Source organism: Nematolebias whitei, chromosome 2 (assembly GCF_014905685.2).
Source record: "Nematolebias whitei isolate Nwh7 chromosome 2, NemWhi1, whole genome shotgun sequence".
In the NCBI taxonomy this organism is placed as follows: domain Eukaryota; kingdom Metazoa; phylum Chordata; class Actinopteri; order Cyprinodontiformes; family Rivulidae; genus Nematolebias; species Nematolebias whitei.
In genome coordinates, this window is record NC_056499.1 from 18,323,518 (window position 1) to 18,336,678 (window position 13,161).

Consider the following 13,161-nt stretch of genomic DNA (forward strand, 5'->3'; position numbering starts at 1 on the left):
AAAAGCTCACAGGTGGAGAAAAACAAACCATTTTTTTGTACGTTTTTTTTAATTAACAAGTTTGTACAAGTTTATAAATATTATACAAGTATAAGTACTATGTGTTCTCATCATTGTATGCTCCCATACAATGGTGAAATTAGTTCTCTACATTTAACCCATCACACCTGGGATACACCCAGGTGAGGCAGTGGGAAGCTATGCAAGTGCACAGGGAGCAACTGGGGATGAGGTGTCTTGCTCAGACACCACGACATATGGGGCAGTGGGCAGCTATGCGAACGCTTGGGGAACGATTAGGGATGAGGCGTCTTGCTCAGACACCACGACCTGTGGGAATGGCTGGGGATTGAGCTTGGGACTTTCGGGTCCCGAGTCGGCTGCCCTGCCTCTAACCCATCTCGGCCCCTATTAATGGTTAACAGTCCTGTGAGAAGACTATGATTAATTTAATCTATAATATTTCTCCTACTTTCTCAAATACAAATGGCTAGTTTTGACAATTAAAAATAAGTTACAGTGTGTTTCAGATACTTTGTCTTGTTTCATTCGATCAACCCTGAACCAAAGATACTTGATCTACATTCAGGTTCAACAACAAAAGCTGAAGACATTTGTCAATTCTGATGCATTTTAATTAATTCCACTATACATTTTCTCTTAACCTGCACTGCCATAGTGGAGGGATGTGGCTGAGTCACATCATGCCGAGAGCGCCCCCTACTGGAGAAAGTGAACTCCTTCGTTATGTGATGTAAAAAATTTAATCTGTGGCTGAGATTAGTTGTGTGGATGGGGCTTATTATTGTGCAGAAAAAAGCAAAAAAAATAAAGTAATGGGAGGAAGAAACGCTCTGAATGTTCTTGACAAAAATGTAAATTTTCTCAGTAATAAATTCATGTTTTATTATTTGCATTAAGCCTCACAGTTCAGTTGAGTCTTTTGCTGCAGACCAAAACCTCCCTGACAGCTCCCTGCAGTTTCTTTACAGACTTCATCACCAAGCGGAAACTTTCCTGAAAGTTGCCGTTGCCCTCCTTCACCCAGGCTGCCTGGATATCTGTGGCCCAGGCCAGGATCTCATCCAGCTGCTTCTGCACCTCCTTCTGCTCCTCCAGCTCAGCTAAAAGAGCTTGTCTGGCACAAACCTCTGCTTCGTAAGTTCTGTGGAGGTCCGCTATGGACGATTCAAGCTTCATCACCTCCTGGGTAGAACAAGACCAAAAACAATTCTAACAGTTATGCACTTTTTTAGGATAATTTGTCAAAAGAAGAACATGTTCAAACCTAGTTTTAATAAAATCCCAACATCACCGTCATGAACTTTGTATATATTAGTGTTTTAAAGGCTTAAAAATCTGTTGAAGCAATGACATTCATTTTTATATATACAATATAGCAGGTGACAATGTCTATCTTGGCTTTGAGTGAAAGTCACAACAAGTAAACTATTCATAGAGAAAGAATGAATCAATCAAAATATCTGGAAAAAATATAGTATTTAACCTTTTTTATATTAAGGTCCTTTTAGCTAACTGGCACAAAAAGAGGTGATGAATTATGATTTTTTTTTTTTTTTACATTTTAACACATTTTAGTGTGCGAGTATGTGTACATCTTTTGAAGTAGTTATTGGGCAATAGTTTACGTAAAGATATAATGGTGACAAATACTAGCTCGTCAGCCTTTTGATGGGATGTCTCGTTTCACAATAGAGTTTTTGAGACTTTCAATTGGGAGCCAAAGGATAGTAATTAATTCAGCTTTTACATGTATCTTGGTCTTTTGAAGAACTGATGGGGCTTTAACACTGTGGTCTTGTTTTGTTTTTATTTTTTTAAAGATGTTGCATATTGGCAGGAGTACAAGAACTACACAAATAAAGATAAACGTGTCTAACATGCAATTTGCAAACATAGCCATAACATATTTTAATGGCAACACATGTATGCATCTGTAATTTACTAGACTGAAGCTTTGCAGACGTTCATGCCATCACATCACAATAGTGGTCCAAGTGCCTACAATATGATAAATATATTTTTGAGTCCATCCATACCTGTATGCCCTGAGGGTATTTCTTGTGCGACTGGTCTTCGGGCAGCAGGACATTTGGAGGTATCGTGAAGCAGCGGTTCATCAGCAGGGCCTCCATCCTCCCCGCCAGCGGCTTGAAGCGCTCCTCCAGAAACTGCTGCAGCTTCCGGCTACACTCCCTGGCTCGAGACCGCAGCTGCTCTTCGGCCTTGTCCGGCTGGCCTTTACTCAACTGCCTAACACACACCCTCTCCACCACGGGTAAAATGTCGTACAGACAGTCCTGGAAAGCCCCGTGAATTCGTAACATGCAGGTCTGCGGAGTGAAGCCGAAAAATTGTGTTTCGTACAGTTTTAAAGACGACGGAGAGAAACGATCCGTCTCTTCCTGCGCTGCTCCGTCAACGTCCATCTCCATTTCTGCCTGAGTTTCCCGCGCAATGTTTAATTTTTTTCTTCTTCTTCTACGGAGAGAAACTGAGCAGAAAACGAAGACGTGTGATTTACTGCCCCCAACCGGTTTAAAAAGAAGTTGCATTTTTAGACAAAAGCACTGAAACAGTCCTGATGCACGCTCACTGAAAAATACAATTTCCATTCCTTTTTAATTTTTTTTATTTAAATAAACTGCACATACAATTTTTTTTTTAAATACAACATTAGGATTACCATTTATATTAATGCAATGCCCAAAGTAATGTTTGTCATGAGAAAATATTTTTAAAAACTCGAGTTTTGATTTTGTCTTTTCACATTTAAAGTTTTTGCTAGTTGTAAATTGAATCATTAAATTAGAAAAAATAATTGTCAGTGTTTGTTAAAACAACACAGCTTTAAAGTTTCTGAGTGACACCAAAATATGCTTTCAGTACACAACTTACTCATGTTTTATTAAAACTTGGAAGTACAATACATGTAAAACAAGTGTAACTACTGTGAAAAAAAAAAATCTTGTAAATATGAATGTTAAATATCCCTTTTGGCTGTGTTTGTTTAATTTCTATGGTTTTGACTTTCATTTGCAGTGTATAAAATGAATATATTTTGCTATCCATCTTAAAATTCTGTGAAATATGTCATTCATCTCACTGAAGCCAGAAACAGATTTTTAAATATATAAACTGAACAAATAATTAGGACAATATGTAAATTGTCTGTTATGTATTTCTGTTATATCTTCCTACAACCAACACTAAACTTTTTCTCCTTAAATATGTTCTTTTTTCATTTCATTAGTCTGAGATTTCCTAAAACTATGTACTACTACAATAAGCAAATTAATGTTTGAATTGATTGTTTGAAATTGATTGTTTAATAGGGAGCAGATATAATAAGAAATGTTTTCTTCTTCTGCTTCCTTTCATTTTGTTTTTTTGTTTAATTTTTTTTCTTTCTAAAAATTGTCATTGTTTTTTATATGAAATGAATAAATTTACAATAAATAAATAAATAAATGTTATGCGGTTTTTATTATCAGATTTTAATCTAATAGTGTTTTAATATCTCTCAATTATCACATAGAAATCACAACTTTGAGAAACTGTCATATAAATATGACAATGACAATTATTTCTAAATATAACTTAATTTATTAATTTAATTTTCATAATTATTATTTATTATCCCATAAACAAGAGTTAGATTACCTGTTTTCATCACAACTGAAATGGGCATTCATGATATTTGGAAATCAATAAGCAAACAAAAGTGTCGAAAGCAGCCTTTTTGATTTTACTGTTCCTCTCAGTTACACTTATGTCCAGGTGGTGGCGCTAATGCGCCTCTAAACGGTTTTGACAGCCAACCGTGACACTAAAAGAAGAGTGAGTAAAGTCGCAGAAGGAGAGGAAAGAGAAGACAGCGGCTTTTTGCATCTCTACACGTTTGAAAATTTCTATGTAAATCCACCGTCTGTACATTTTTCAATCTCCTGTGCCAGAAAAGGTGAGTGGGCCGCCCGAGCTGAGGGTTTAGTGTGTGTACATCTGCTCGGCCTCTCTGCACGTCGGGGGCAGAGGTTGTTGCTGGAAGTTTAGCCGGGTTGGCTCCTGTTAGCATCGAGATACCAGCTAGCTGATGCTTTTACTTTTTATTGTGCTGTTGCTAACGTTAGCTAGTTAGCAACCTTAACTAGCGAGCTGATCAAATGTGATCATTCAGTGAAACATTTCTCTTTTTATAATTACGTTTTTTTTTTTAAATATTGTTTTTTTCTTCCACAGTTGGAAAGTCGTAGTTAACGAGAACCATGGGGGCATATCTGTCGCAACCGAACACAGCCAAGACCACCTCCGATGGCGGCAACAGCAACATGAGCTTCGGCTTTTCTGCCATGCAGGGCTGGAGAGTCTCTATGGAGGTGAGGCATAAATTATACTACTCAGCTACGCTTTTTTATTGTCTTTTTTTTTAACCCCATAAGGTAAAATTTGTATACGATTAATCACGTTATAAACCATATTTACTCTCATTCAGACTAATCAACCATGTCGTTCTGCAAGTTCTTTCATGCGCTCTTCTACGAGGATTTTAGCTTCCAAAATAATCAAACCATTTGTACAGAACCAAAGCCCATAAAAACACTTAATTGTGGTGTTCTGAAGATACTGTATATGATGGATTTTGGCAAATCTGTATAAAGTTATCTTAAACTTGTTTTAAATGGCTGCACAGATGCTCATTGACCTTGTAGTTATAGTGAAATTCATAGAGCATCTAGTGGGCAATGAGTTGTTTTATGTTTTGTTTTTGTCTTTGTGAGATCCTCCATAAGACCCATATGAAATTTCCAAAGTTCAGAAAACAGCAGATTTATTTTGTTTGTTTGCTTGAGAAACTGTGCTTGCATGAATACTACCAGGTATTACCATTCCTGATTATCTTGAAAAATACTAATTTATTTTACTTTGAATTGCTTGGCCCTAATGTGCCATGTTGGTTATATGTTTATGATTTATTTATTTATGTAAATGAGAGACTCATCTGGGGGACAGGGACTAGAAACTGGGCTTTAAATGCGTTGTGGTACAGTATTATAACCAGTTTTTTAGTAAGTTATTTTCCTCACACATATAAATTACAAATTAAAATTATAAGTTAAAAAATGCATTTATTCCCTGAACATTTGTTTGTAAAGGGATGTTTACTGTTGCTGTTTTTTAGGGATTCAATGTCTGAGTTTGTAGAATGTTTACACATGTGTACATCATACTCATAACTTTGTTTCCTTAACAAAAACTTGTATTGCTTTGATTTCTGTGTCACAGGATGCTCACAACTGCATCCCAGATTTCGATGAGGACACAGCTATGTTTGCTGTGTACGATGGACATGGAGGTGAAACACTGTTTTTATCTGCACCCTGTAATGGGCAATTGGGGTGCTGTTTATTTGCTAAAATCTTAACTTAAAAAACAGGATTTTTATGACAATGCACTGTTGTTTTGTTGTTTAGGTGAAGAGGTAGCTCTGTACTGTTCAAAGTATCTTCCTGACATAATCAAAGAGCAGAAGGCTTATAAAGATGGCAAACTGCAAAAGGTGAGCAGCTGAAGAAGCCATCATGAAACGTTCATATTACAGACTGAGACGATGTGCACTGCTTGATTGAGACTGACGTTAACATGTTTTCAGGGACTTGAGGATGCATTTTTGGCCATCGACAGCAGAATGACCACAGAGGAGGTCATCAAGGAGCTGGTGCAGATTTCTGGACGACCGACTGAGGAGCTACCTGCTGAAAAGGTGGCAGAGGAGGACGACTGTGAGTGTTCTCCAGACAATAACATTTATTAGTACTTTTTTATTAGTATAGTATAGTCAGGTTTTAAGAAACTTTCAGTAAAGTTCTCTACGTGATAAAGAAAATCAGAAGATGAAATGTTTCGTTTTGGAACAATAACAAATATTATTTTAAACTGTGAACACACCTGATAGACTCTGCTAGATTTAAAGGGGTTGAGTCTACACTAAAACACACACAGTATAGTACAAGCATGAGAGAGAAGAGTAGGATGGTAGGATGGCAGTTTTTTTGTATGACTGTGAGTGGTTCTTCTTTTCTGTCCTCTTAGTGGACACAGAGGAGGCAGCTCTGCTCCACGAGGAGGCCACTATGACCATCGAAGAGCTGCTGGTTCGCTACGGCCAGAACCTTAAAGCTGCCAAACACACTGCAGCCATCAGGTAATCCAACAAACCATCGTGTTGACGTTTTGTTACCAGGGTCATCATTGCTGTGGTAAACAGCGCTCGTAAACCAATGCATTTTGGTTTATTATATTTACCTTTTTTTTAAGTGGGGCAGCTAAGAAGGCGTCCTGCTCAGATGCGGGGGCTTCTGGAGATAAAGGAGAAGATGCTGAGGGGCAGAAGAAAGAAGGAGTGAATGGAGAAGTGGACGAGAAAGAGAGCAATGAGAAGGTGAAGGAAGGACAAGGAGCGACGTGTGAGTCGAAGCTGAGAGCCTGTCGCAAAACAGGAAGTGAAGGGAGTAGTTCAGGTATGGACATGCTATTCAGGGGTCTATTCTGTAGCATTACCAAAGAATACTTAAAATCTGCCTCTTTTTTTTTTACCCCTCCGCTCTAGTAGTTGATGGTGGAGAGTCGGGAAGCTCTAACGGAGAGGGGAAAGCTGGTAAGACTGAAGGAGATGCCGGGCCTTCCTGCTCCTCTTTGTCCTCTAAGGCTAAAGGAGATTCCAAATCCAGGTTTTTTGATGACAGTGAAGAATCCGAAGAGGGAGAGGAGGAGGAAGAGGAGGGCAGTGACGAAGAGGTGAGAAGACCAGAATAAAGCATTGTGTTAGGCTGCGAATGTTCACACTGAATAACTGTAAAGCATTATTTTTTTACAAAGGTTTTTTTTTTTTTTTTCCTCTTTAGGATGGAAGTGATGAAGAAGAGGGAGACAGCACTGAGTTAGAAGAGGACACAGAGGAGGGAGAGGAGGACTCTGAGGATGAAGACGAAGGGGAAATGTGTCTGCCTGGAATGGATGGCAAAGAAGAGGTTTGTAGAAAGAGAATGTGTTATGTCGCATAAATAAATAAAAGGACTGCATGAACATGTGAACAGCTCTTTCACATAACACCTCAAGTCAGGACTTGTATGCCTTCGGGACTCCTCTGTGGTTTCTGAATGGACCAAGGCAGCGGGGTTGGGGGGTGGTCACCACCAACCTGTCGTAGTGCCATGAAGCAACGTAGTAACAGAACTGAATAGGCTGACATTTGAAATTTAGATTGGCTTTGTGGCTCAGTAATGTGATGAAGTGTTGACGACAGCTGGTCTGAGGCCACACAGTTGCAGGATTAAATGACAGCAAACAGATTTATTACAGAAGCTGTGAGATCGATGATGACGCACAACAACTTTGCATTTAATAAAAGCTGTTGTTTAACCACATAAAGAATTGTTAAACAGAGTTATTTTGTCATGTTTTGAAAACAGTATTATTTCCTTCATGTGTTACAACGTGTTTCGCTCCACAACAACGTAGCTGAGTTTTGCTCCGTGCCTCTTGTTCCGCGATGCTCCTGACAGCTCATGTCTTTAAGGACAGGAGCAGCATAAAGTGGGACTTCTCATAGTGACTTGTTTTCCTTCGCTTGACAGAAGGCTTGTTCACAAAACATTTCCATGAAATGGACACACAGACCAGTCACTCTTTCTCCTCCCCCTGGCTGTTCATAAATCACAGATGGACCGGTCACACATGGACGTGAATAGACATAGTCTTAATTAGGCAACATTTTTATCTCTGGTTCTGCACAATTTAAATGCCACAGAATCTAAAATCTAACTTTGTATTAAATGTTGATGTGTTTGGAGCGTCAGTTTAATTCCTGTATCATCATCAGATTATTTGGCTTTTAAAAGACCTCAACAAAACATGTTTTTTCCCTCTTTCATTTTAAAAGATGACATAAAACTGAAATGTGTGGCAACGGAAAACTAATCCATGTCTGTTTCACTTGGTTGTCCACCCATCAACCCCGAGGTAAGATCTGGTTGTTCTAGAAGAAAATAGGTTGCCTCAAACAAACAAAAACCGTTTATGTCGACCCGTTTTAATCCGAGTTAGATCACAGCACAAAAAGCAATTTAAATGCTTATATTCAGAACCTGTAACCACAGGTTACACCTGAGTTTTATATTACACAGTAAAAGTAGAAAAATGACCTGCAAGTAATGTTTTTTATTTAAATTGACCTCATTAGAAGATCAATTGTAATTTGAAGCAGAAAATCTGACGTGTATCCTCCGTCCTCAGCCCGGCTCAGACAGCGGCACCACCGCTGTTGTAGCGCTGATCCGAGGGAAGCAGCTAATTGTGGCCAACGCTGGTGACTCTCGCTGTGTCGTCTCTGAACGAGGTACTGCCACCTACAAACCCACAATATTTGATTACATGTATACATTTTTGATGCAGATTTTGAATTATGGCATATTGGTTACAAATTAACAGACAGTTTAGAAACATAGGTCTCCTGAACATGACCCACTTTTTGACCCCATGAAATTGGAACGTTTCCTTATTAGAGGGCTTCGATGTCAAATGTGAATAAACTGTGATGGCAACTGTAACCTCAGGAGCTCGAATGTTGCTGTTTGATTACTGTAGTGATTCTTGCCTTTAGAACAGCCAGTCAAGGCATTTAACTCCACTATAGCAACTAAAATGCATATCGTATTTTCCGCCGTACACTTCCACCCTATAAATCGCATCCGTCCAAATATGTCTAATAAAGTGGAAAAATCCATAAATATGTTGCTTCGCCGTATACGTCGCATCTATTATGCGTTGCTGCTGACACGTCGCATTTATTACGTGTCACTGCTGACAACCCGGAAATGTGGGCCGGTGATGTGCCAAAAATCGATGGACTGCCAATGGCAGCCGTGGGAGCGTGCACAGAAGGACTTTAAAAAGAACAAGGTTAACACTTAAAAACTATTTTGTTTGCTCTACATTATAGTTAAGGTGTGTCTCAGTTGAACTTTTACTTAATAAATGCTTTTCAATGGTCAAATTAACTGCATTTTGCTGGGGCGGCGTGGCAAAACGAAGCGGATTTGATGGTTCAGGTGAGCTGGACGAAGGTGGCATTCTTTGGCAAGCCGATTGTGTCATTAATAGCCACTTTTCACTATTACATGACAAAACGGCGTGCCATACACTCGAGTGCCATCTAGCAGCTGAAAATGGTAGTGTTCAATATTTTCAGTAAGAATGAATTAAAACGGTTATATCTCAGCCAAAAGTTTGTTTATAAATATGGGAAAAAATCCATAAATATGTCGCTTTGGCGTATAAGTTGCAGGCCATACAAATTATGCAAAAAAATATGCCTTATAGGCCGAAAAATATGGTACTTATGAAACCTGGTGGGTACAGGTACAATAACAATTTGTTGATAACCATGAAAAGATCCTGTAGATTTAAAGTAAAAATTACAAGAACTTTATATGATCATCTGATAAAATGAGAAGCTATGTTGTATTCGGAAAGTTTTTTTGTTTTGTTCTTTTAGACAAACAGGTCTTGAAAAAGGGCCGCATGGTGGCGCAACTGGTAGAGCTGCTGCCTCTCAGCGAGCAGGTCCCTGGTTCAAACCCCGGTCCAGGGGCCTTTCTGGGTGGAGTTTGCATGTTCTCTCCGTGCATGCGTGGGTTTTCTCCGGGTACTCTGGTTTCCTCCCACAGACCAAAAACATGCATGTTAGGCTGATTGGTAACTCTAAATTGTCCCTAGGTGTGAATGAGAGAGTGAATGGTTGTTTGTCTCTATGTGGCCCTGTGATGGACTTGCGACCCGTCCAGGGTGTACCCCGCCCCTCGCACAGTGATTGCTGGACATGGGCACCGGCGACCCCCGTGACCCAAAATGGAATAAGCAGGTAAAGAGGATGGATGGATGGATGGTCTTGAAAAAGTTTCTGTGGTCATAATTCAGCTGAATAGAAACAATTGATTCCCTAAGAGAAAGTGGATTATCACAGCAGCAGACAAGGTCACAAGTACTATGGAATAAACGTAAATATTTATAGGGCATAAATATTTAAAGAGTCTTCAGTTAGTGTGTGTTAAACATAAGAGCTCTCTCTGTGCTGCTGTAGGCAAAGCTGTTGACATGTCTTACGACCACAAGCCAGAAGACGAAGTGGAACTGGTTCGCATCAAAAATGCTGGCGGGAAAGTGACCATGGATGGACGAGTCAATGGTGGACTGAATCTCTCCAGAGCCATTGGTTGGTGACTTTGCAGGAGTATCCTGTCTGAGCAATCCCTATTTTTATTGTTGACACGTTTCTAATAAACTTGAATGAGCTGTTTGATTAATGAAGGTGCTGTGCTCAGTATCCTGCTCTGCACTGACTAAACTCTAAATGTGAATCTTGACTGTCAGGTGACCACTTCTATAAAAGGAACAAGTCCCTGCCACCGGAGGAGCAGATGATTTCTGCTATGCCCGACGTCAAAGTTCTCACGCTGAACGAGGAACATGACTTTATGGTCATCGCCTGCGATGGCATATGGTGAGTTTGAAAGACCGTTTGCATTCTTTCAAGAACAGACAAAAATCACGCAACAATAGAAAGCTGTCATCTTTTAAGCGTTGATTTTATGAACGTGTTTGCAGGAATGTTTTAAGCAGTCAGGAGGTGGTGGACTTCGTCAGCGCGAGGATCAAACCAGACAAAGATGGCCAAGTTAGACCCCTCACGTCCATAGTTGAGGAGGTAAACACAAACACAAAACTGACTCATAGCCATTTACAGACTGAAACATTCTCAGTGTTGGTCATTTATTATTTTAATTCCCTCCAAACAGTTGTTGGACCACTGTTTGGCACCTGACACATCTGGAGACGGGACGGGATGTGACAACATGACTTGCGTCATCGTCACGTTCAGGCCTCATCCCACTCAGTCAGACGACACAAAGAAGAGGAAGCACCAGGAAGAGGCAGAAGGGACTGAAGTTGAGGAGAATGGAAACGACAGCAAAAAGACGAAAAGCGAATAAAGGAAGAGCGAAACTATCCCAGGGGGAGCAACTGGTCTCACGCTACCGCAGATACACCCGAGACACATTCTGTACAAAAATTCAATCTTTACCTCACTAAAGTAATTTCACGCTGAAGCAGACGTCACAAAGACTATATGTATGCTCAAAGATCAGTTGAACTAAGATCATCTGTATAGTTTTTTTTTTCGTGCTGTTGGTGGGTTCTCACAACACACCCATACAATGATTTTGATTGGTCCAGTTGAAGTGAACTTTTAGTTCTTGAATATAAAAAGAGGCAGGTTTGCCACTCCCTGCCTCGTTAAGTAGCGCTGCAGTTTCCATAAATTACTCTGCAGGAAGAACTAATCCACAGACCTGTTATTATTATTATTTTTTGGTATCTGAACATTTTCGAAGCTCCTCCATTCCTGCAGTCGAGCACGTGTACAGCATCTCTTTCCATCCGGCAGCTTCAGCTTTTTTTTTTTTTGATGAAGCTTGAAGATTGTTCACGCAGTTCCTGTATCTGTTAATGAAGACATCGCCTTTTTTGTTGCTGGGTGATGACTACAATTTCATAGCATAAAGATGAATGAGTGAGTGGGCATTATGATTTTGTGTAAACTCCATGTAAGCGTCATGGTGCAGTGAAAATGGGTCATCCAGTCTGAATGTGTTGGTACCGTGATCCAGGTTCCTCTCTGAAGATATCTCAGCCGGAGTTTGTTCAGGGTCAGTTGTGAGTCACTTTTGCTTCACCCATTGCCAAGCTGAGGAACGGATTATTTTGCTCTTACCGATTATTTTTACATAAAACATATTTTCCATTTACCTTAGTGTCCACTCAGAAGTGAATTTATTTTTCCCCATCTTGCTGGTCACATGAGTACTTTGTGATTATGTCATTATTATTATTATTTTTTCCCCATTCCAGTTTTTTTGCTTGTCTTGATAAAAAGTGTACATTTTCATGTCGGGAAATATGAAATATATGGTTTTCTGGAGCTCATAGACTTTCCACCATTAAAATATGACGGCAGGAAAAGAAGCAGCAGTTTCCTTTAGCCCCGTCAGTGTTCCTCTCTGTAACTCCTTTTTAAAAAGCTCTCGTGTAGAACATGAGTTTTGAGGAAAAGATTTTCAGCAGTTTAACGTTCCCTTTTTGTTTTTGATAAATGAAACCTTTTGGTAATCTTTTTAAAGAAGGAATTCTTTACTTTTTTCTAAGCACATTCTGAAAACACCTTGTTGCTGGACTGTATCGAGAGAATGCTCAAGATTTTTTTTTTCTTCTGGGTGGGAAAGCAATTTAAAGTTGAAAGCACCAAGACAGTGCAACTGTTTGATTTTTATTTTATTTGCGGATGCCTTGTTTAAGTCATTGTGACTGTAAGTTAGTGTACTTGTTAACAAACTCTCTACTCTGTACATAGTTTTTTTTTTTTTTTTTTTCAGTAATTGTAATTGAAGGGGGGGGAAGCATTTTCTTTGTAATTGTGAGTCTATGTGACATTTTGGTGGATACTCTTTTGACACCACTATGTAAGTACATACAAATACAATTTTTTTAAATAATCAGATCTACCTTTGTGTGTTTCATGGGTGGCTTTCATTGTCTGACCTCCAGGTTTTACGTTGTAGAAGTATTTATGGAGACCACAAAGTAGTCCGAGGCAATGTTTTCTGTCTTAAACGCCTCGTATTGATGTTCTGTTGTGTTCAGGTGTCCCTGTGATGGACTGGAGACCTGTCCTGGGTGGCTGCTGGATATGGGCACCAGTGACCCCTTCGAAAGCAGGTCAAGATGATGGATGGATGTATTCAGGCTGTCCTCCAGATGGCACCAAAGAACTACACCCTCCATGTTAAAGCATGTTACTCAGGGTTAAGCATGTGACATGAAGGGGAACACTCAGCAGATTTTTCTTCCAGCCAGAGAGCAGCTGTTGATCATACCAACTTGCACACATTAAATCTTTACGGACAAACTAATCCGTGCGTTATGTCTTGAAGCTGCAAACCTGCAGACGTTTTCTTTGCTGAGGCCTATAATCACAAGCCTTGTTAGGATGTGGTTGATGTGTCGTTTTTCATTGTGCAATATTCG

General features: G+C 39.6%; 2 protein-coding genes across 2 annotated transcripts; one reads left to right on the forward strand and one right to left on the reverse strand.

Annotated features, from left to right (window-relative positions):
* Positions 1–760: 760 nt before the first annotated feature.
* Positions 761–2,576, reverse strand: mis12 (MIS12 kinetochore complex component). Its single transcript, XM_037693562.1, has 2 exons — positions 2,061–2,576; positions 761–1,206 (listed from the first exon to the last, which is right to left on the reverse strand). The coding sequence occupies exons 1-2, from the start codon at positions 2,574–2,576 to the stop codon at positions 931–933; spliced, it is 792 nt and encodes a 263-aa protein (XP_037549490.1). The 3' UTR covers positions 761–930.
* A 1,306-nt stretch (positions 2,577–3,882) lies between these two features.
* On the forward strand, positions 3,883–11,563 carry ppm1g (protein phosphatase, Mg2+/Mn2+ dependent, 1G). Its single transcript, XM_037697490.1, has 14 exons — positions 3,883–3,982; positions 4,261–4,397; positions 5,305–5,374; positions 5,493–5,578; positions 5,672–5,801; positions 6,112–6,223; positions 6,337–6,539; positions 6,629–6,816; positions 6,924–7,049; positions 8,314–8,416; positions 10,160–10,291; positions 10,450–10,579; positions 10,684–10,783; positions 10,875–11,563. Exons 2-14 carry the CDS (start codon positions 4,287–4,289, stop codon positions 11,067–11,069), a joined length of 1,686 nt encoding a protein of 561 aa, XP_037553418.1. The 5' UTR covers positions 3,883–3,982; positions 4,261–4,286; the 3' UTR covers positions 11,070–11,563.
* Positions 11,564–13,161: the final 1,598 nt, after the last annotated feature.

What these genes read in the sequence shown, in the direction of transcription:
- ppm1g (XM_037697490.1), top strand. Translation starts at nt 4,287, where the DNA reads ATGGGGGCATATCTGTCGCAACCGAACACAGCCAAGACCACCTCCGAT. An exon ending in AGGAGGGCAGTGACGAAGAG is followed by an intron (nt 6,817 to 6,923) that starts GTGAGAAGACCA and finishes TTTCCTCTTTAG; the next exon opens with GATGGAAGTGATGAAGAAGA. An exon ending in ATCGCCTGCGATGGCATATG is followed by an intron (nt 10,580 to 10,683) that starts GTGAGTTTGAAA and finishes ACGTGTTTGCAG; the next exon opens with GAATGTTTTAAGCAGTCAGG.
- mis12 (XM_037693562.1), bottom strand. Translation starts at nt 2,576, where the DNA reads ATGCAACTTCTTTTTAAACCGGTTGGGGGCAGTAAATCACACGTCTTC. An exon ending in AATACCCTCAGGGCATACAG is followed by an intron (nt 1,207 to 2,060) that starts GTATGGATGGAC and finishes TGTTCTACCCAG; the next exon opens with GAGGTGATGAAGCTTGAATC.